Here is a 23,672-nt window from a genome sequence, read left to right on the forward strand (position 1 = left end):
ATACTGCTCAGTTGATGAGAATACAGCTTTATCAGATTCTTGCTATGTGGTAATTTGCTAATGTCACAGATTTTTATTCTTTAAGGAAAAATAACTTTCTGAATATAAACATAAAATGTTGATATATTTTTAAAAAGTGCTCATTGGGCTTCCCTGGTGGCGCAGTGGTTAAGAGTCCACCTGCCAATGCAGGGGACACGGGTTCGTGCCCCAGTCTGGGAAGATCCCACATGCCGCGGAGCGGCTGGGCCCGTGAGCCATGGCCGCTGAGCCTGTGCGTCCGGAGCCTGTGCTCTGCAACGGGAGTAGGCCACAACAGTGAGAGGCCCGCGTACCGCAAAAAAAAAAAAAAAAAAAAAAGTGCTCACAAAACTTAGCTGATTGCCTACTAGTGTAAGCATTTTGCATGCATTATCTCATTTAATCTCTGAGGATAGGTATTACCACTTTCATTTTATAGATGAGAAAATCAAGGATTAGATAAAGCAAATTGACCAAGGTCACACAATTGGTAAGTGGGGGAGCCAGGGGATGAACCTTGGTTTCTTCTGACTTCAAAACATCATAAGTAAGTGAAAAAAATAAAACCACATATAACCTCACCATTTAAAAATAACGTCTATTAACATTTTGGCATAGATCTTTCCAGTGTACAGTCCTTTTTCTGCTGTGAATGTATATTTTCAAAGCTGGCATTACACGTATAGTTTTGTATTATGCCTTCTTCCCAGTTAACATTTCAGAAGATAAATGGCTGTATGTTATTTAATTGGATGTCTGGTATATTTAATTTGGACATTTCATTTGTTTATGATTTTTGCTATTATAAATTATGATGAACATCCTTGTGAGAATTTTATCGTTACTTTAGGGTATATTTCTAGCAGTAGAACATAATAGTCAAAAGGTGTGATCTTTTTTTTTAAGGCTAATGGTATGTATTACCAAATTGCCATAGAAAGGTGGTGTTGGGTTTCCCTTCCTCCACCAGTAAATGGGAGTGCCCATTTCCTGACCTGTTGACAATGTCTGGCACAATACTACCATTCAGAAAAATCTTTTCCACTTACTTGTTTGTGTGGGTTTAAGTGTGTAGATTCTGGCCCTGTCCTTTGTCTGTTGTTCTTTGGGGGTGCTTGTCTTTCTTATTCATATGTATTAGCACCCCCCCCATCATATTGTACCTGAGAGAGGTTGTATGGAAGCACAAAGAAGAAATAATTTGGGTCAAGAGTAGATGGGGAAAACTTTGTAAAAGAAGTGATTTTTGTTTGTTTGTTTTTGACAGGCAAAGGAAGGCCAAAGGGTAAGGAAACAAACATTTGAGAACTACTGTGTGTTTTCTTATCTGTAAATGGGGGTAATTAATAGACTTGCCTTGTTATTCAGAGGATTAAATGTATGTGCGTGCTCAGTTTTGACACATAATAAGTGCTCAGAAGATTTAGTAGGTGCAGTTATTTAGTTATGTAATGCTAGCAGATTAACAACAGAAGAATAAAAGCCTATATGAGCCCGTTAAATTAAAAAAAATCTAGTTGGTTTTGAAATTTGGGGCAGGTTACAGGCACTTTCAGTAAGTATATGTTGCATTAATGACTACAACTGTAGTTTGCTTGGGTTAGGAATTTGGGAAATCCAAAGACAGAAGTGGGAAGATTAATTTCATCAGGATTGGGGTCAGGCTGGGGTTTGGCACTTTGCCCATTCATTTGACGAATTTAAAATTAATGTGTGGCAAAATAAACTCAAAATGGATTAAAGACCTAAATAAACTCAAAATGGATTAAAGACCTAAATGTAAGACCAGATACTATAAAACTCTTAGAGGAAAACATAGGCAGAATACTCTATGACATACATCACAGCAAGATCCTTTTTGACGCACCTCCTAGAGAAATGGAAATAAAAACAAAAATAAACAAATGGGACCTAATGAAACTTAAAAGCTTTTGCACAGCCAAGGAAACCATAAACAAGACGAAAAGACAACCCTCAGAATGGGAGAAAATATTTACAAACGAAGCAACTGACAAAGGCTTAATCTCCAAAATATACAAGCAGCTCATGCAGCTCAATATCAAAAAACAAACAACCCAATCCAAAAATGGGCAGAAGACCTCAATAGACATTTCTCCAAAGAAGATATACAGATGGCCAACAAACACATGAAAGGATGCTCAACATCACTAATCATTAGAGAAATGCAAATCAAAACTACAATGAGGTATCACCTCACACCGGTCAGAATGGCCATCATCAAAAAATCTACAAACGGTAAATGCTGGAGAGGTTGTGGAGAAAAGGGAACCCTCTTGCACTGTTGGTGGGAATGTAAATTGATACAGCCACTATGGAGAACAGTATGGAGGTTCCTCAAAAAAACTAAAAATAGAACTACCATATGACCCAGCAATCCCACTACTGGGCATATACCCTGAGAAAACCATAATTCAAAAAGAGTCATGTACCACAATGTTCATTGCAGCACTATTTCCAATAGCCAGGACACGGAAGCAACCTAAATGTCCATCAACAGATGAATGGATAAAGAAGATGTGGCCCATATATACAATGGAATATTACTCAGCCATAAAAAGAAATGAAATTGAGTTATTTGTAGTGAGGTGGATGGACCTAGGGTCTGTCATACAGAGTGAAGTAAGTCAGAAAGAGAAAAACAAATACCATATGCTAAGACATATATATGGAATCTAAAAAAAAAAAAAAAGGTTCTGAAGATCCTAGCAGCAGGACAGGAAATAAAGATGCAGACGTAGAGAATGGACTTGAGGATACGGGGAGGGAGAAGGGTAAGCTGGGACGAAGTAAGAGAGTGGCATGGACATGTATGCACTACCAAATGTAAAATAGATAGCTAGTGGGAAGCAGCCACATAGAACAGGGAGATGAGCTTGGTGCTTTGTGACCACCTAGAGAGGGTGGGATAGGGAGGGTAGGAGGGAGATGCAAGAGGGAGGGGATATAAGGATATATGTATACATATAGCTGATTCACTTTGTTGTACAGCAGAAACTAACACAACAATGTAAAGCAATTATACTCCAGTAAAGAAGTTTAAAAAAAAATGTGGGGCAACAAAATTTCAAGCTTTTTTTTAAAAATTTTTAATTTTTTGCATCTTCCCATTTTTCTCAAGTTCCTCCAGTGTTTTGTTCTTCCCTGTGATTGTATACTCTACATCTTCTCTCAGGAATAATATAATTCGGGAGTGAGGGGGAACTTGGAACAGGCAGTAGAGCCCAAAGCATCCTTCACCATTAGTTTCATTTTCCCTGAGCAGGTAAGAGTGGAGTTTGGGACACCTGAAGGTGTGATATCAGGAAAATCCCATTACAGGTATTGACCCCTAATTACTGAGGCTCTAAAAAAGCCCTATCGGGTACCCCCCGCCCCAATCTAAGGCAACATTATAAGTACATTATTCTTTTATATTATAAGTATTTTCCCACTCTTCTTTCCTCCACTTCTCAGCTGTTTCTGTGATGATCTGAATGCTTTACCAAACCTTGAGTAGGCTGACGAGTATATGGATAGCTCATAAAAAAGGCGTCTGAAGAGAAAGCAAGTTTTATTGTACCAGTGAGCACCCTATTTCTCTCCTCCATTCCTTATTCAGAGGTGTGCTGTTTTGTTGTCAGAGGGTTGGTGTTAGCGCAATACAGGTACTTCTCAAGCTTTATGTGCTTACGAATTTCCTGGGAATCTTGTTAAAATGGAGATTATGATTCTGCATGTAGATCTCGGGTGGAGCCTATGATTTTGCACTTCTAACCAGCTCCAGTGACGGCCGTGTTGTTGCTGCTGCTGCTGCTCTGGTGGTCTGTGGTCCACACTTTGAGCGCCAAGGCAGTTTATAGCCTTTTTTAGGGGAAGGGGAACAGGTACGGTAGTCTCTTAATTCTTTTACTCAGCATTTCTGACATACTGAATAGATCCATTGTGCTCTTCTCACATCAGTTAACAGTTGTTCAATAAATGAATAAACACCTCCTGGGAAGCTTTGTACTAGCTATTAAAAGAACAGCTTGCATCATAGTACACTACACTTTAGCCATCCCTAATTGTTAGGTTAAATCCATGTTTGCAAGTTCAGTTTAGCGCAGGCCAAGATCTTGCTATACTTATAGGCTTGCTTTTGCTAATTTGCTTTTATAAGTAGATTGTCCCCCAGTGCTGTGAAAAGGATGAGTTTAAGAAGTGAAATCTTAACTCCTTAATTGGTTGTTTCATAATCTCTAACACAGGTTTCAATAAGTATAAATGACTAACCTTTTAATTTTTATGTTTGTGATTCTTCTGTTTGTTTCATTAGCCTTGAGTGACCTTTTCAGTCTCCAGTAAGGCTTTCTCCCTCCCCGGCCACCTAATCTTAGTTTTGTTTTAGGCTGATTTTCATTTTATCCATATAGCTCATGTACATAATTTAACAAGTCATTAGTTTCAAAATGCTTTTGAGGAAGATTAATAGTTTTCTGTCTCTCCTCACCTATCCTCACCTTGACTCCCCTTCAAACTCTTCTTGCAGTTTCTTCTGGTATTTGTTTTCCTATTTCTAGGGAGATGCTCATACAGCTCTTTATCAATTTTAGACATCCTCAGGTATAAATAGTAGCTACGAATTGAGCTCTATTCTGCCCCTCTTACTGCTCCTGCTCTGTTTCCTCAGGATGGTTGTATCATTATTATTGTTTAAACCAATGTTAGAGTGAGTTTAAACAGGCTGAATAATGCCTCCCTCCCCCTCCCAAAAGAAGATACCCACTTTGTAACCCTGGGAATGAGTGAATATTATATGACGAAGGGATTTGAGATGTGATTAAATTAAGGATTTTTTTGAGACAGGGAGGTTATTTGGGCTTATCCTCCTAGGCCTTAAATGTAATCACAAGGGTACTTGTAAGGAAAAGAGGAGGAGATAAGAAGATCTGAGGAGGAAGGAGTAGATGTGACACCAGAAGCAAGAGGTTGAAGTGAAGCAAGGAAAGGATTACAAGCCAAGGAATGCAGGTGGCCTCCAGAAGCTCAAAAAAGGCAAGAAACCATATTCTTTCGTAGAGTCTCTAGAAGGAGCTAGCCTAGCCAATACCTTTAGTCCAGTGAAACTGATTTTGGACTTCTGGCTTCCAGAACTGTAAGCAAATACATTTTTGTTGTGTTAAGCCACCAAATTTATGGTAATTTGTTACAGCGGTCATAGGAAACAAATACAAAAGTAGACATTATTATGTCCATATAAATACTGTTCACACTGCCAGGTAATGAATTATGATTATATCCTTTCTGCTATAACATTGTTTTTTCTAGGGATAATAATTACCGTGTTTTTCCATCTGTTGTTGTTTTTTTGTTTTAATCTACCATCACTGTTTTCTTTCTACACCTTTCAGTAGCCTTTCAGTATAGTTTTCTACATGGTCAAAAGAATCAGGTAATCAATTATTTTCTCTCCCCTCGACCCCTGGAGTTCTCCATCATGCTGTTTCAGTCTGAAGTGATTTGCTTCATTTTCTGTGAATCTATCACTGAATCACCCTCAAATCCTCTGACAGGAGACTAGCTCTCCTGACAGTGTTTTGAAGCACATTGGATGTTCTACCAGTTTCACTTTTGCCTTGAGCTCTGTCCCTCTGATACTCTGGGTGTTTTCTAAGTTTATTGCTTAGCCTTGGGATTTTCCTTTGTTCTTATCATTTTCACATCACCATCGTGGGAACTCCTTTTGCCCTTCCTGTGTTGGATCTCCTTGTTCCTGCATGCCATGTTTTTTTCTTTCTTGGTTTACTCCCTCATTTTAGTGGTGTACAGCATCTGGTATGTCATGAGAAAGATTTCATGGGTGGTAGTTTTTGAGATCTTACCTGCTTGGAAAAGATGTCTTTATTCTGCCTTCACACTTTTGGGTTTGGCTGGTTATTAGAAATCATTTTTCCTCAGAATTTGGAAGGCATTTCTTCTGTCTGCTACTGTCCAGTGTTGCATTTGAGAAGCCTGTTGCTCTTCTGTAGCACACTATTTTATTTTCCTCTCTGGACGATGTGCTATGGTGTGAGTCTTTTTCGTTAGTTGGGCCAATACTCGTTGGCCCCTTTAAACTTGCAGATTCATTTCCTTTAGTTTTTTTCTTCTCTGTTTGTTTCTGGAACCCCTAATATGTGAATCTTGGACTTTCTGCATTGATCCTCTAGTTTTTGTGGGGGTGTTTTCCCTTCTATTTTCCATCATCTTTACATTTTGTTCTTTCTGGGAGAGTTCCTCAATTTTGTTTCCAACTCTTTCACTGATTTTTCCAATTTCAGTTATTATATTTTTAAAAGCTTTTTGTGGAGTATTCCTTTTTCAGCAACCTCTGTTTTGTAGATGGAGTATCTTTGAGAAGATCAATCTAATCTTGGCATTCCATTTCCTTTGAGTTCCTTTGACAGCGAATCAGCTGGTGGGCTCACTGTAAGGTGATGAGCCGGGGATTCTCAGCGTCTCAACAGAAGGAACACTTTCAGAGGCAGGTGTGTGTGTGGGGTGTCATATCTTAAGCCTGGCTGCTGGCATCCTGAGAGCCAGGAAGGTCAGCTCATTGCTGAGTATGCATCCTTTCACTTGATCTCGTTTTCAGTTTGGTACTTTGCCTTCAGCTCCAACCGATATCTTCTCTGGCTCAGTTTCTTCAGAAACTAAATAGCTCTCTCCTCAAGAGTAGGACTTCTCTGCATCTTATGTAGATGTTTCAACCGGTAGCCTTGTTTTGAGCCCCATGTCTCACTGTTGTCCTGTGCTGGCCCCTTGCATGGTCTGCGGTCTGCGGGGTGAATCTTCTGGTCTGCGGGGTGAATCTCCTCGTCTCTCCTTGGCAACCCCCTCCACGAGCTTTTAGTTTTCAGTTTCCTTTATTTTGCTAAGTTACCTGCTTTCCATTTTCCAGCACATTTGTTATTGTCCTCTGCTGTTTCCCTACATGTTCCTTTGTTCTTATTGTCTTAAACTGTTTTTATTCATTTATTGTCATTTTAGTGGGATCTAAAGGGAAGAGTTAAATGAAGTGTTTGGAATCTCCATGTTTAACAGGTAGATCAATAAATATAGTTCTGTTTCCTTCATGTGGCAGGACACTTGGTAATCACTCTGCCATGGAACAGGAGAATTCACAGAATTCATATTTCTAATTCTTTTAATGTAAAGGTAGACTTAATTGTTTTCTCATATTTAAATTCTAACGTTGTTACTATTATTCTCCATATACTATAAACCTTGGAAAATTGTGGAATCTTTCCCTCAATTAGAACAAGAAATGAGATAAATTAAAGTAAAAGACACTATTTTCAAACCAAATTTTAGACATTAAGGAATCAGCCAAAAGGAGTGAGTTTTTAAAAAATTTACTATTATAATTTTTAAACTTTGAAGTGTATTTTGATACATTAAACTCTGCAAGGACCAGGTCTTTACTGTGCTACCTTCAGCATCTGCAGCAGTGTCTGCATACATAGTAGAAGCTCATGAGATATTTGTTGACTGAATGCATATGTGAAATTGTTCACATCTTTAAAATGTCAGGAGAAAGCTTGAGCTTTATTAAATATTAATGACTTTTAAGGGTTTTTTTCTACTTCTAAAATCACTTTTAATTAGTTGAAATGTTTGTCCCAAAGTGAATAAAATAAGATTATAGTCAGTTACTGATTGCAGGGCAACTAAGTTCATAATTTTCTACTGGGAACATCACTTATTCCTGAAACCAAGACAGAATTAAGGGAGTAATAATTTTTCTCTCTTTTTATCAGGAGCACTCATCCCCTGATATTAGTACTATACCATTTGTATACTTAGTTACCAGGCTGCCTCTGCCTACCTCTGAGATCTTTTCTGTCGTCTCCTCTTTGTGTTCCATGAACATACACATACACAGTCTTGTTCTTGTTGAAGGCTTTCAACTTGCCTTTTTAACCTGGAATGTACATTACCCAAATTTTCGCATGGCCTTACTACCAGTGTAAGTTAACTCAAGTCCCCTCCCAACCCCAAAGTACACTCAGTGTTATCTGCTTTTATTCCTCTTTTTCACCCGCATTATTATTTGAAATAATCTTATTTATTGTTTGCTTGCTTATTACAGGCTTTCTCTCAAGTTTAAAGTTTTCACGCATGAGGCATTGAACTCTATTTCTACCACTTTATTCTTAGCATCTTGAATAATCTCAGGCACGTAACAGTATTTGGCACACTCAGTGGGCATTTTGTAATTATTTGTTGAAAGGGTATATAAATTGTGCAGCGTTGGGCTTCCCTGGTGGCGCAGTGGTTGAGTCCGCCTGCCGATGCAGGGGACACGGGTTCGTGCCCCGGTCTGGGAAGATCCCACATGCCGCGGAGCAGCTGGGCCTGTGAGCCACGGCCGCTAAGCCTGCGCGTCCGGAGCCTGTGGTCCACAACGGGAGAGGCCACAACAGTGAGAGGCCCACGTACAGCCAAAAAAAAAAAAAAAACCCAATAAATAAATAAATTGTGCAGCGTGTTTTCACGTCATCCCATTTATTTAAACATATATAAAACTTCAGTGTTTTATTTTACTAAATGTATATACTAGTTTTTTAAAACAAAAGAAAATAACAGCCAGCTAAAGAAGCTAATAGCGTTCATATCATTCTTCTCAGTTTTGTGAACCAGTAAAATGAGGCCCAGAAAAGTACCCTGAGTCACACAAGCTATTATAGACCAAGCTGCTGTAAAAGATCCAAATACCCTGTGGTTCCCCAAATTGGAAGCTTATTTCTCTCACGTAAGCCACCAGTGGTAGAGAGGAGTCGGAAATGGATAAGCTGCTTTTTTCCTGGGATTATCCAGCACCCCAGGTTTTTTATGTCTTCGTCTTTACTCTTCCGTAGCATATTGCTCTTATCTGCATGGCCAGATCTGGTTCACATCTGTGTTCAGCCCTTGGGAGGGAGACAAAGAGAGGAGGACAAGGAGCTGCTTTTTAAGGATGTGCCGTGGAAACTTTACACTCGTATCCCCGTTGTTCAGAACTTGGTCACATGGCCTTAGAAGAGCCCAAGAAATGTAACCTCTGCTTTCCTGTTAAAACTGTGTGCGTGGTTTTGCTGGGGGTGCGGATGGAGGGCCCCCCGGTGGGGAGTATCAGGGTGTTTTGTTACTAAAAGGAGAAAGGCGGAAATGGCCACTTGCAGGGTCAGTCTTAGAACTTTTTACTCAGGCCTGATGATTCCTTAGTTCAGTGCTCTTCGTACCTCATCTGCACCTAACATTAGATATCTTCTTCAAGAAATTAAAAAATAAAAAATGCTACTGTAACTTTCATTGTCAGATAAAATGTTGGTTAATGCAGAATGGAGTAGGTTCTAGAGTAGTAACAGTTAAAATCTTCAAATTTGATTGTGTCTTGTTTGAAGTGGGGTGGAGTAGGCCTACATCTCCTTTGTAAGAGGCATGAATCCCTCTCCCCCAGTCATCGGTGCCCTATATAGATAGCTTGGTTAGAATAGGGGAGATTATCTGTTTTAGTGATGATTTGGGGGAAACATGCCAGCTTAGATCTTGGTTTTCACACTGGTTAGATAGGAAAAGGCCAGTCTGGCTTTTTTTTTTTTTTTCCATTATAGGTGGCTTCATAGTTGTAGGACTAAGCTAAATGTGAAATGAGGTCAGACAGATAATATTAGATCTATACAATGAAATATGATGAGCTCTCTGCTGGGGGCAGGAACCAGAGGGGTGGTTCCCTGAAAGGCTTTGCAACCCATTTGAAAAGAAACCCAGAGAGGAGAGAGCTTCCTTTTTTGTTGCCATTGTACAAGAATGTATCTGGATTGCTATATTCCCTCTATCCCTTCCTTTTCCAACTTCTATTTTGAAAAATTTTAAGCCCACAAAGAAATTGAAAAATAAATATGATGATGACCATTCTTTATTTCACTTATATTCACCAGTTGTAAACATTTTGCCACATTTGCTTTATCTATACCTGTACTCCGGCCTCTAAATTTTTTGAAAGTAAATTGGAAGCAGCATGATGCTTTACTCCTAAATAACTCAGCTTTTATCTCTTAAGAACAAGAATATTCTCTTACACAGCCACAGTACCATTATGATACCCAAGTAATTTAGCATTAATTCAGAAATGTTCTCTATTACACTGTCCATTTTTAAACTTCCCCAACTGACACAAAAACTGTCCTTAAAAAAATATATATATATATATATTTTTCAATTCAGGATCCAACCAAAGCATTCTGTTAATTTTGAAGAGTCAAAGCTTGTTATAAAATATCTCACTTTCTGGATTTCACCAGTTGTTTCCTCATAATTAAATCCATGTTAAACATTTTTGACAAGACATATTACATAAGAGTACATAGAGTGTGCTTCCTGGTGCATCACATCATGTAATAAATTTGTCCTGTTATTGATGATTGATCTCTTGGTCATGTAGTATATACTAGATCTCTCAAAAAAGGACCTTTTCCCTCCTTTGTAATTAATAAGTGCATCACTGATGGTCCTTGCCTGAGGCAGTTATTACATTGGTGGATGCAGAATGGTGATCTTCTAATTTCCCAACTCTTTTCCTTTTTAGTGTCAATGTGGACTTGTAGGTTCTTTTTTGTTCCATGTATTAACAACCTATTAATGCCACCCAATCTGCTAATGCCACCATTTCTTTTGATGCTCAAATTGTCCTAAATTTGGCCAGTGAGAGACCCATCAAGTCTCTTCCCTTTACGTGTCCCAGTCAGTCTTTTAATATTCCCTATTCTTTTGACACAAGATGTTTCCAGTTGTACTTTTTCCCCCACCATACTAGGAATTATTTTTCTAAGAAATTTTGTGTTCTTTTAGTAGAGAATGGTATTTGGAAACCATCATATGTACTAAGTGTATTCTTTACTGCTGGAATATCTTTATTCCTAGGCCCTGTCATTTTTTTTCTAGACAGAACTAGGAAATTAAAAGGCGTATTTGTTTTGGCCACACTGTGAGGCATTCGAGATCTTAGTTCCCCAACCAGGGATCAAACCCGTGCCCCCTGCGTTGGGAGTGCGGAGTCTTAACCACTGGACCTCCAGGGAAGTCCTGGGTTTTGTTTTTAAATCGTGAGTTCATATAGGATGAACTACAGTACGTTGTTTTATCAAGAGATAAACTGCAAGAAAAAAAATAGAGGGAGAACCTATAGATTAAAAAAACTTAAAGGATGTATCAATCCATTGTAGTTTGAAAACCGTATTGGATCATAATTCAGGTAGTTAAACTTTTTTTTTTGACGCAAGACAATTGGAAATTTGAACATATACTGGATATTTGATATTTGTAATACTGATTATTTTTAGGTGTGATAAAGTATTATTGATTTTTTTCAGGTATGGTGTATGGCTATATTCAAAGTGGTGGTCTTATCTTTTAGAGATAACTTCTGAAATATTTAAGGGTGAAATAATTTGATATCTGGGATGTGCAAAAAATAATATGGGATGACTTTATGGATGAAACAAGATTGGCCATGAGTTTGTGATTGCTGAAGCTGGGTACGTGGGAATTTGTTATACTATGCTCCTCTACGTACTTTCATATATGATTGAAATACTCTCATAAGATTTTTAAAATACCAGTTTATACTGATCGGCCAATTTCGATGGACTACCACAGAGTTCTTCCTTACCTCTCCCATTCCGTATTTATATCTTTTTTCTCCCACACTGAGAACTCTAGATCCCAACCCTGTAGCTATCTTTTGTCAGAATGTAAAGATGAAAAGAACCTGGATCTTTAATTAAATAAGCTGGTGAATTAACTAACATTGGATTTAATTGCCCTACCTTGGAATTTCTTATGGGAGATAACTAATTTATTGTGATAAAATATACATAAGTTTACTGTTTTAACCATTTTTCTGTATAGAGTTCAGTGGCATTAAGTACATGACACATTATGGTGCAACCTTCGCCACCATCCATCTCCAGAACTTTTTTTCATCTTACCAGACTGAAACTCCATACCTATTAAATGGTAACTCCCCAGTTCTCTCCTTTCCCAGCCCCTGGTAACTCCCATTCTACTTTCTGTCTCTATGAATCTGACTACTCTAGGTACCTAATAAGAGTGGAATTATACAGTGTTTGTTCTTTTGTGACTGGCTTATTTCACTTAACATGCCCCTCTTCTTTGTCTATTCAGGCTGCTGTAACAAACTACCAGAGACTGGGTGGCTTAAATAACAATTTATTTCTCACAGTTCTTAGAAGTCCAAGATGAAGGCACCAGCAGATTCTGTGTCTGGTTCACAGATTGCTGTCTTCTCACTGTGTCCTCACATGGCACAAGGGGAGAGAGAGCTCTTTGGGGCCTCTTTTATAAGGGCACACTAATCCCATCCATGAAGGCCCTACTCTCATGACCTAATCACCTCCCAGAGATCTCATCTCCTAGTGATCATCACACTGAGGGTTAGGATTTCAACATACGAATTTTGGGGGCTGGGGGGACAGAAACGTTCCATCTATAACGGTCCTCAGAGCTCATCCATGTTGTATGTCGCATGTGTCAGAATTTCTTTCCTTTTTAAAGGGTGAATAGTCATTGTATGTATATACCATTTTGTTTATCCAGTTCATCTGTCATGCACGTTTGGGTTGTTTCTACCTTTTGGCTCTTGTAAATAGCACTGCTTTGCGCACTGGTGTTCAAATATCTGTTCAAGTCTGTGCTTTGAATTCGTTCGAGTATATACCCAGAATTGCAATTGCTGGATCATAAGATAATTCTGTTTTTAACTTTTGAGGAATTACCGTACTGTTTTCCATAGTGGCTGCACCATTTTAATTCCCACCAGCAATGTTGTACAGGGTTTCAATTTCTCCATATCCTTACTTACACTAGTGATTTTCTGTTTTTGTTTTTGATAATAATAGCCATCCTCATGGATGTCAAGTGGATTTTATTTACACTGTGGTTTTGATTTACATGTCCATGATGATTACTTATACCGAGCAAATCTTCATGTGTTTATTGACCACTTGTATATCTTTAGAGAAATGTCTTTTCAGGTCCTTTGCCTGTCTTAAAATTGGGGATTTTTTTTGTTGTTTATCTGTAGGAATTCTTAATATATGCTGGATATTAATCCCTTATATGATTATGATTTGCACGTTTTTCTCTCATTCCATGTGTTGCCTTTTCACTCTGTTACTTGTGTCCTTTGCACCAAAGGTTTTAATTTTGGTGAACTTCAATTTATTTTTTCTTTTTTTGCCTGTTTTTCAGTGTCATATTCAAGAAATCATTGCCAAATCCAGTGCCATGATGCTTTTTCCCCTGTGTTTCTTCTAAGAGTTTTATAGTTTTAGGTGTTTTGAAAAATTTATTTATTTAATTTATTTTTGGTTGTGTTGGGTCTTCCTTGCTGCGCGCGGGCTTTTTCTAGTTGCGGCGAGTGGGGGCTACTCTTTGTGGCGGTGCCTGGGCTTCTCACTGCGGTGGTTTCTCTTGTTGCAGAGCACGGGCTCTAGGCCCGCAGGCTTCAGTAGTTGTGGCATGTGGGCTCTGTAGTTGTGGCCCACGGGCTCTAGAGCGCAGGCTCAGTAGTTGTGGTGCATGGGCTTCGTTGCTCCGTGGCACGTGGGATCTTCCCGGACCAGGGCTCGAATCCGTGTTCCCTGCATTGGCAGGCAGATTCTTAACCACTGCGCCACCAGGGAAGTCCTAGTTTTAGGTCTTACATTGAGGTCTTTGATCCATTTTAAGTCAGTTTTTGTAAATGGTATAAGGTATGAGTCCAACTTCATTCTTTTACACGAGGATACCCAATTTTTCCAACACCATGTGTTGAAAAGACCTTGTCAGAAAGCATTTCACCATGTGTGGAAGGGTCACGTGTGATCAGATGTGGAGTAGAATAGTGTTTATTTCTGGGCTCTCTATTCCATTGGACTATATGTCTGCATTTATGCCAGTCCCATACTGTTGATTTCTTAGCTTCATAGTAACTTTTGAAATCAGGAAGTGTAAGACTTCCAACTTTGTTCTTTTTCAAGATTGGTCTGGCTTTTCAGGTCCCTTGACATTTCACATGAATTTTAGGATGAATTTTTTTATTTCTGCAAAAAACATCATCAGGATATTGATAGGGATTACATCGAGTCTGTAGAACGCTTTGGGTAATATTGAACAATATTAACTATTAACTCTCCCAATCCATGAACATGGGATGTCTTTCCAGTTATGTTTTTAATTTCTTTCAGTAACGTTTTGTAGTTTTCCTTGTGTAAGTCTTTCACCTCATTTATTAAGTTTATTCTTAAATATTTTATTCTTTTTGATACTATTGTAAAAGGAATTTCCTTTTTGTATTGCTCGTTTTTAATATATAGAAATGCCACCGATTTTTGTGCATTGGTTTTGTATCCTACAACTTTGCTAACAAGTAATTTTATTCCTTAAATGAAGTGCTAAAATGTTTGAAAATGCCGTTTGATTCAGAATATATCACCTAGAAATCTGTTGAGATCAGATACAGGGTTATGCCTCAGACACTGTGCCTTTTGTGTCTGTACAGGATGGTTGCTTGTGTAGGTTAGATCCTGTGCAGCAGTATGTGGTGGCCTTGTGTCTACTTAAGGTATTTCTTAATTCTGTTTTCCACATATTCATCAGCAGAAGACAAAGAACCTGAATTCCGATTATTCAGTACCAGAGTATCGCATCAGAAAATTTGTTGACATCTGATTGAGTTTTTGTTGATTCTCTTCCTACCCACTTTATTAGTATGCTAAGGAAATAGGGTGAATAAATTATCTTCCTGGGAATGAGGGTGGGGTATAGGAATAATACAGTATAGGAAAATATTTTTTTATTGTTAAACCAAAAATGGATATTTTCGTTTGTGAGTGAGGATGCTGTTGGTGTTTTTTACTTCAGATTTGTCTTTTAAGTGTTATGTCCATCTCATAGTGCCAGGTGCCCCCTGCTGGACACATAGTGGTAGAGGCTTCTTTACAACGCTCTGATTAGTTCATCCTGCTGAGCAGCTGTGTGTGTGATTCCTCTAAAGATAATGTTAAAACGTTTCTGTGTTAAGTTTTCTAATTAGTCACATCTTAAACTGAACTAAGTTTGGTGACACTGCATTTTTTAGAAATCATCAAAATTTAGTTATTTAAATTACCATAGTAGAATATATCTTGGGAACTGGTGTAGATTGAAACGTCTTTGTTTTATCCAACAACAGGATTGAATTATATGACTAAGAAAACCAACAAGTATTTCCTGTCATATTTATCAAAACAGAGTCTTTGAAGGAGTGTGTAAAGTGCTTTACTTAAACAAATCGCTGTGTTGACTTCCAGTGGAGGATGATGATCTAAGCCCATGTGTTAAAACAAACAGACAAACACACTGAAATGACCAAGAAGCATAATGGGGAGAGTTCAGTTTCCTTGGAAACCCTGGAAGAGTGCCGTAACAAAACTAAAAAGAATTTTGGCAGGAGACGGTACAGATGAGAAACATAGTGAGGGAAGTCCTTATTAGCTGACTTGGATTCATTTATGTGGTTGAGAATCCCTCCTGGGGTGTGACTAAAGGAACCTACCTTGAGCAGCCAGAGCTAGAATTGAAGGTGGTTCATGGGGCAGTTCATTGGTAAGGTATCTGGTGCTTTGAAGCAGGGTTAAACGCTGAATGACTCAGCGTGGTTCTTACCAAGGGGAATGTGACCAGTTGAGAAGGACTGGCTACCCAAGGTTGTAGGAGAGAGACTAACCATGAAGCACAATGTTAAAACTCCCTGCTCTAAAGCTTCCTTCTCTGGCCTTGTAGTCCTGCTTCCTGACCACATATTGCTGAATTGATAAGCTGACTAAGGGTAATGTGTGGCAGACAGCCTCTAAGATGGTCCCCAGTGACCCCTGCCCCCCACTCATGTCCTTGTGTACTCATGTCCCTCCCCTTGAGTATGGCCGGACCTAGTGACTTGCTTCCACAAGTGTGGCAAAAGTGATGGGATGTCACTTTCAAGGTTAGGTTACAACAAAGCTTTGGCTTCCACCAAAGCCTTTTGGGCGGCCCTGTCATTTGCTCTGAGGGAAGCCATCTCCCACTTTGTGAGCTTCCCTGTGGAGCTCATGTGGGCCAGCAGCCCTTGAAGACCCGATGCCTGCCAGCAGCCGTGTGCGTGAGCTTGGTTTGCAAGCAAACCCTCCCCCACCAGCCCTCATCAAGTTTGGAGATGGCAGGTGCCCTGTCTGACACATTGCTGCCTTTTGAGAGATCCTGAGTGAGATGCACCCAGCTAAGCCACACTCAGATTCCTGATCCACGGGAACTGTGAGATAATACTTGTTCACTGTTTTAAGCTGCTAAATTTGGGGTAATTTGTTAGGCAGCAGTTGAGAACTAATACAGGAAGTAACAATGTAAACATCTCCCTATCCCCAAAGATTTGAACTTGGTTCTAAATGTTTTTTGATTGAACCCAACACAGTTCCCAATATTGCATAAACATAGACCTTTCTCTTTAAAGTTGAATACACAAAAAGATAGACACAGATGCAGTCTAAGAGAAGGTGACAGACTTACTGCAAGAAACAAGAGAAGACATTGAAATTTAAAGAACTAATTAATATTCTCAAGGAGACTCTTGAGCATTTGAAGAAAAAGTATCAGAGAGCAGAAAAAGGAATTCTTAAGTGAAATATGTGATTCTTTTTTTTTTTTTTTTTTTGCGGTACGCGGGCCTCTCACTGCTGCGGTCTCTCCCATCACGGAGCACAGGCTCCAGACGCGCAGGCCCAGTGGCCATGGCTCACGGGCCCAGCCGCTCCGCGGCATGTGGGATCTTCCCGGACCAGGGCACGAACCCGTGTCCCCTGCATCGGCAGGTGGACTCTCAACCACTGCGCCACCAGGGAAGCCCGAAATATGTGATTCTTAACTATTGACTCTTTGGAGGCAGGAAGCAGCAGGGCTGTAGAAATACTCCTGCAATTCAGAGGAAAATATAAGGTGAATATTATAGACAAAAATACAAGAAATACAAATAATAGATTCCATGTAGAGTAAAAGTTCAGAGTGAGAGGTCAGAGAGAACAGATCAAAAGGGCTCAGGGAATATATTTAACATTTATTGAGCACTTACTATGTGCCACGTGTTTGGCAAGTTGAAACTCATTTAAAAACCTCTATACAACTTCCATGTGGAAGGGTCTGTTAATACTCTTCTTTTACAGATAACTTAAGTGCATACCAAGCAAAATAAATGGGATCCACACCTAGAAATAGCCTAGTGGATTTCTAAATTTTAAGATGTGGAAATAAGTAGTACAAGTATTGAGACAAGAAACAGGTTACTGGCAAAGGAAGGTATATCAAGTAGACATTGTGTTTGTCTTCTGTATGCTAGAGCTGTCCAGTTAGTGGTAGCCACTAGCCATGTATAGCTGTTAAACTTAATTAAAATAAATTCGTCCTCTCACTGCTGGCCGTTCAAGTGCTCAGTAAATAGCTACATGTGGCTAGTGGCTACCGTATTGAACAGTGCAGAATAGAACATTTCTGTGATCACAGAAGGTTTTGTTGAACCATGCTGTGCTAAAAGACAGTGAGTGGAGTGCCATGTAGAAAACTTTGAGGAAAAAACTGTGTAAACTGAGAATCTTAAATTGGTGAAACTATCCTTCACATAGGGCAATAGAATAGCATTTTTCAGGCTTGGAATGACCCAGCGTATCAGTCAAGTGCTTTCCTTGAAAAAACACTACACTCAGTATACCCAGCCCCCTGAGAAGTCAACAACTCTGGAGCATGATGAATCAGCTTCAGTGTTTGCTTAACCCTCTGCTTCCCAGAATAATCCAAGACATATAAAAGTAAGGGAAAATCTTCATCAGTGTCAGACGTAAAGAGGATGCCCTTCACAAGCCAAATTTCCAACTGCCAGAGCAGTGATTTCAACCTAGACAGCTCAGTGCCAGAGCTGCTTCTCCTGATAACTGTAAAATAAAGCCACAGAAAATAACTTTTATTTTAAGGACACCAACCCCCTGAAACCACTTTTGTCAAAATCACCCCCAAAATCTGCATGTCACCAGATCCAAGTTTAATTCTCAGCATTCCCTTGATTTCTCTACACTTTCGGACACAGTTCATCACTGCCACCTTTTATTTATTCATTTATTTATTTTATTTTTTTCTGGATGCGCTGCGTGGCATGTGGGATCTTAGTTCCCCGACCAGGGATCGAACCCCTGCCCCCTGCAGTGGCAGCGCGGAGTCCTAACCACTGGACCACCAGGGAATTCCCCATCACTGCCTCTTTTTAGAAAGACTGTCTTTGCCTGGCTTCCAGAAAAGCTCTTCTTACCTCACCAGTAGTACCGGTGCAATCTCCTTTCCTATTCAGCTAATGGTGGGAGAGCCTGAAGGCTCAGTCCTCAGACCAGACCTTGTTTTCTTATCTGTGCTTGCTCACTAGGAAATCACATTTAGTCCTTAAATGCCTCTACTAATTGATGACACTCTAATTTATATCTTCTCTTCCTCCCGTAAGCTGTCAAATCTGTCTAGCTGCCTGGATGACATTTCTACATGTGTGTCTGGTCGAAATCAACACCAAAGATGTGAAAATGGAATTTTTGGCTCTTTTCTTACCCCAAACCTGCTCTTTCTTGGTGTGTCTCTCCTCAGTAAATGGCACTGACTTTCCTCCATTGGACGTGGTTCTAAAACCTTGGAATCATCCTTTGACACCTCCTGTGACACCTCTTTTGAAACCTCAGCAAGTTCTGCAGTGCTGTCTTCAGATTGTATTCTGAATTCATCCATTTCTCTGGCTGCCACCTGAGTTCAGACCATCATCATCTCTTACTCAGGCTACTGCAATAACTTATGAACTAGATGAGCACTTGAAAACATAAATTAAAAACTCTCCAATGGCTTCTTATCACTTATGACAAATCCACAGTCCTACCATGGCTTACAAGGCTGAATATGGTTTGGCCTCTGTTAAATGCTCCATCTTTTCTAGCACGTTATCCTGCATTCATCTTATCAAGTTTGGCAAACTCATTTCTACTTAGGTCCTCTGCTTGGATGACTAATTCCCTGTTCATTTTGGTTTCTGCCTAAGTCGTCTCCTCAGGGAGGCTTTCTTTGACTACCCTACTGTATTTGTATAGTACTTATTAGCACTACCCGGTACATTTTATATTTATCATTCATTTGTTTATCATATGCCCTCATCACTAGAATGTATGATCCATGAGGGCAGGGATTTTTTGGTCTGTCTTATGAACTCCCATATCCCTAGCACCTAGAAATGCTGGCATAACCTGGAGTGTCTTAACATGTATTAGATGCTCAGTAAAATATTTGTTAAAGGAATGACTCTCTTAAGAATTTGTTGAAGGAATGAGCAAAACAACAAAAATATGCAGGATTTATAAAAAATAAGATCAGTTGTCAGAGGAATGAACTTTTAGTTCAAGTAAGTGGAGAAAAACTTTAATTCTTTTTGAGTAAGATTCATGAAGGAAATTGCATCTTTGAAACTGGAATCGTGAAATTAATTTCAAATTATTTGAAAAATACGATTATAATTGTTTAAAAAGTATAACAGAAACAATGAGTTGCAGTGTAAATACAATTGAAACAAGGTCAGAGAACTATCACCTAGAGCAAACTAACCTACCAGAACCGAGAAGAAAAGGATAAAAAAGGAAAAGATGAGGAAAAAGAATGTTCTGAACGAAATTACTTTTTTTATAGTAATGTATGATGTATTCCTTTTGGTTAAGAGTTTTGGTGAAATCATTCATGACATGCTCTTTTGAACTTAGCCAATGGTGCTTAGCTTTTTTCTTTTACCTGAAGTTGGACCTGCCATTTAGATGCTATTAAAGAATACCTAAAGTAAGGTAAAATATCTGTCCATTGATGGTAATAAGTACATTCAGCCAGCATGAGAACCTGGACATTATTCTTGCTTTCATCTTCAGCTCTCCACAGCTTATTAATTATCAAGCCTTGCTTTATATACTTCATACATGAATTTTAAAGTCTGTACACTTCTGTTCCCTCTTTTGCTTCCATGCTTTAGTTTCTTCATCTGTTACATGGATATATTAATACCACCAGCTTCATAGATTTGTTATGAAGATTAAATCCCTAACATACTGTAAGTGAATTTTAAATGTTGGCTACTTATAATATTGTTACTACACTAATACTGATTCACTCAGGTCACTTTCATTGCTTAGCAGGATTTCTGGAGTAACTCTAGGTTTGTCTCCAGACTTCTCTTTACTTAACCTTCTCCCAATTCCCAGTCCACTTCAGCCTGAGTAATCTAAGGTACATGTCTAATTGGATTACTCATATTTAAAACTCCCCAGTGGGCTTCCTTTTGTCATCAGAATAAATTCGATAACATTATTTGTATCGTATCGTAAAGTCCTCTAACCTCTTTTTCTAAGTATTCTGCCTCTTTGTACCCAGTTTGTAGGTGAGCTGAAGGAATTCTATCAGAAAATAAATTTGCACTGGTTGGTCAGTGAAGTGCTTTCAGGTTCTTATAGCGTGGCCATAATAATCCTAGTTTGAAAGATTTTAGGTAGATAGTAATAACCAGATACCCATCTGGTTATAAAAATATTTTAATAAGGCATGCATAGATGCAGGAGCTTTGTGCAGTACTGCTTGTTTGTATAATCTCCACGAGAAACTATTTGCATTTTATTTCGATAAGGCAACCTAATGAGATGATTTGTTTAGTGGACTTAATTATGGGTCCGTTAAAAGTTGGTGAACATCTAATGAAGATGCTAACTAGGCTTAGAATGGTCAATTTAGAACTCTACTTTCTAACATTACATATAACATTAATACACCAAGCCTTGTTTGTTAAATCACCCCTGTAGACTAAATGTATTAGCAACTGTTTATCTTTCTGTTCTTTGTTGCAGGAGGGTATTGTTCCATTCCATTTTATCCAAACATGATATCAGATTATCCAGGAACAAGTAAAAAAGAAGGGAGGCTGGTTCCAGAACACATCTCTGGAAATCACCTTATGGACCCTGACTCTCATGGCAACATTACAATGTAGGTTCTGTATGAGCATCAATAGCCAGCGGTCTTTGTTGAGCTTATCTCATAATGTGTTCCCGGTCACTGAGTTAGAGGTTGAGAAAAGGTTATGATGAAGGCTGTGAGCACTTACTTTGTTCTTGGAAATCATGGTAAAATCGAGGTGATATTTTGACCAAGAGACAGAAGTACAGGATCCTATCCTCAACCAGTTGTGCTTCATTTCAACCTGAGGCCTCTTGAGTGTATCTACAAAGAAGCAGCAAGCCTGGCAGCTGCAATACTTTGTTCCTAGTTTGGGCTTTAGCCTCAGGCTCCTGGGAGCTCAGCTGGACCATTTGGGGAACTTTTTTTTACCTAGGCTAGGTTGATTCACTGGAATAGTCTAGAAACAAGGGAAACTGGTTGTTTCTGCTTTGTGCAACAGAGCCCAAACCCCAGCCCATATCTTCTTTTAACCAGTGTGCCTACTGTGTGCCTCATTCAGGGATCATTTCTTTGCATTTATGGCTTGTTTAGCCCTAAAAGCAACTCTGAGGTAGGTATTTAAAGATGAGGAAATTAAGTCTTCAGGGGGCTGAGTTACTTCTTTAGGGTCATACAGACAGAAGAAATGGCAATTTGACAGTGGGGAAATGACCAGTCTGACTTCTGGTCATTTCCTGCACAAGTTCCCTGCCCCAAGAATGTGGTAGAGGTGTGCTAAGGTAATGATCCCTCAGTCCTTGGAGCAGACGCGAGCAGCCTTCCCTCACCTCCATGCCAATGTGCCCTGGCGGGAGGAAGGTGGAGGTGCACTGGCTGCTACTATCAGCAGGAGTGCCGCCCTCCCTGCAGCCTTTCAGGCTACAGTGATCTGCCCTAGCCAATGCAAAGTAGGAAAGAGGAGTCGGGAAGGGAGAGAGGCAGAAGTGGTTGGGGCCTGCTCACCGTAGGAGCAGGTGAGCAGGTCACGTCTTACTCACTTCTGCTGGGCAAGAAATTGCTAAAGGGATGGCACACACTTAACTTCCTTTTTGGGGTGCCGAAATAAAATGTTCTTAAGTTTTGACCACAGCAAACTTGTGGGAGGAGTGTCCTGACCTTTGGGAAGAAGTAACAAGAACTTTGAGCTCCCTCTAGAGGTCAACAGTGACAAAGGAACATCATAGCGGTCTGCAGGGAAATAACTATACCTTCAGCTTGCCTACCCTTTATCAAAAAACTAGCATTTTATAGCTACATTATCCAGCAAAGTATTTTCTATGCTAGGGAGTAATTAGTTACCTTTGAGAAGAAATTTGGGTGAATCATATTCTGCTTAGCTGTGTGGGGCAATCCTGAAGTTCAGTGTTCTCCGCATAGGGTATACTAAATTAAGAGAGGAGAAAAGACTGTGAAAATGGTCATGTGTCTGAACAAGGGTAACATGCTGCTTTTTTTTTTTACATTTATTTTATTTTTTAATGTCTTTATTAGACGTTATTTGCTTTACAAGATAACAGGCTTCTTAATGAGAACTCTTAAGTGTTGAAACAAACTGGATCAAAATGAGAATTAATTTCTGTGCTGTTATGTGCCAGGATGGTTTGACAGCAGTCCCTTGACTATAACGGAGAGTAGTTTGCCTGCTGTGTTCTCACCCCACTTCCCCAACATCTGAAAAGAAAAAAAAGCAGTGAGTACAGGAAGATTAGAATTATGAAATCCAAGTTGTAGGCATGTGCTAAGACTTCTAAGAAGGCTAACACACACAGTTTCTTAACTGTTAGAACCTCAGCTGACCAAATGAGAATCTATTCCAGGATAGAAATTTCAGTCATGGTCAGATAATCCAAGGATGAGAGTTAGTTACGGTGCTCTGTTATTCCTTTTGTTCTCAGTATATTTATACTTCTCTTCAGAACTGAGAGAATTCAGTTCTTAAAACTTAGTATGTAACTATAGAATGAGTTAGAAGTCATCTTTAATTTGTGGTAATATTAATACCTGAAAGTTACACATTAAAAAAAATATTCCAGAAGTGCTCAAAAAAACCAGAAGGATGGGAATATGTCAGAAGGACCCGGGAGCCAGTCTGAAAGAGTTCTCAGTGGCCAAATCAGGAACAGTTTGAGCAATACAATAATTACATATTATTAGATTATAACCCAAAGTATGACATTAATGCCTGTGAGTTCCTACTGATAAATGATTGACTGGATAAACAAATGAGGGAGAAGAGACAAATTTCCTATACAGAAGAATTCCAAATAAGTTAACTAGCTATTCCCCCTCAAAGGGATGGAGCTTAACATACACGCACTCCCTCTCCCTCTCTCTCTCTGTCCCTTTAGTGATTTCTTCCGGAGTACATTCTAGGGGGGTGGAGTGACTGGAGGAACTTGGCAGACAGTACCTTGGCCAGGTCATCCAGTTGTCATCAATAAGTCATACTGGTAGGATGTACCCTTGATGTGATGTGAAAAGAATGGCACCTCCTCTCTGTGATCTTCCTGCCGGTAACCCATAATTGCAGACTGGCTGTGAGGAAAACACAGTCCCAAATGGAGAGACATGCTGCAAAGTACCTGACCAGTACT

The 23,672-nt window shown here is 39.3% G+C and overlaps 1 protein-coding gene across 5 annotated transcripts in view; it reads left to right on the top strand.

Moving 5' to 3' along the window:
- PPP2R2A (protein phosphatase 2 regulatory subunit Balpha) overlaps window positions 1–23,672 on the top strand; it is an 84,423-nt gene that overhangs the window by 17,992 nt on the left and 42,759 nt on the right. For 2 of the 5 annotated variants that reach the window (XM_027088040.1, XM_027088041.1), the window contains exon 3: window positions 20,988–21,126. The exons of the other annotated variants lie outside the window; for them this stretch is intronic. In XM_027088040.1, coding sequence (XP_026943841.1) covers window positions 21,111–21,126 — 16 coding nt within the window. In that variant the 5' untranslated portion in view covers window positions 20,988–21,110. The remainder of the gene's footprint in view (window positions 1–20,987; window positions 21,127–23,672) is intronic. 5 annotated transcript variants of the gene reach the window in all.

The sequence above is a fragment of the Aethalodelphis obliquidens genome, unplaced genomic scaffold, assembly GCF_003676395.1.
Source record: "Aethalodelphis obliquidens isolate GAN/ISIS:26980383/991018 unplaced genomic scaffold, ASM367639v1 scaffold61, whole genome shotgun sequence".
In the NCBI taxonomy this organism is placed as follows: domain Eukaryota; kingdom Metazoa; phylum Chordata; class Mammalia; order Artiodactyla; family Delphinidae; genus Aethalodelphis; species Aethalodelphis obliquidens.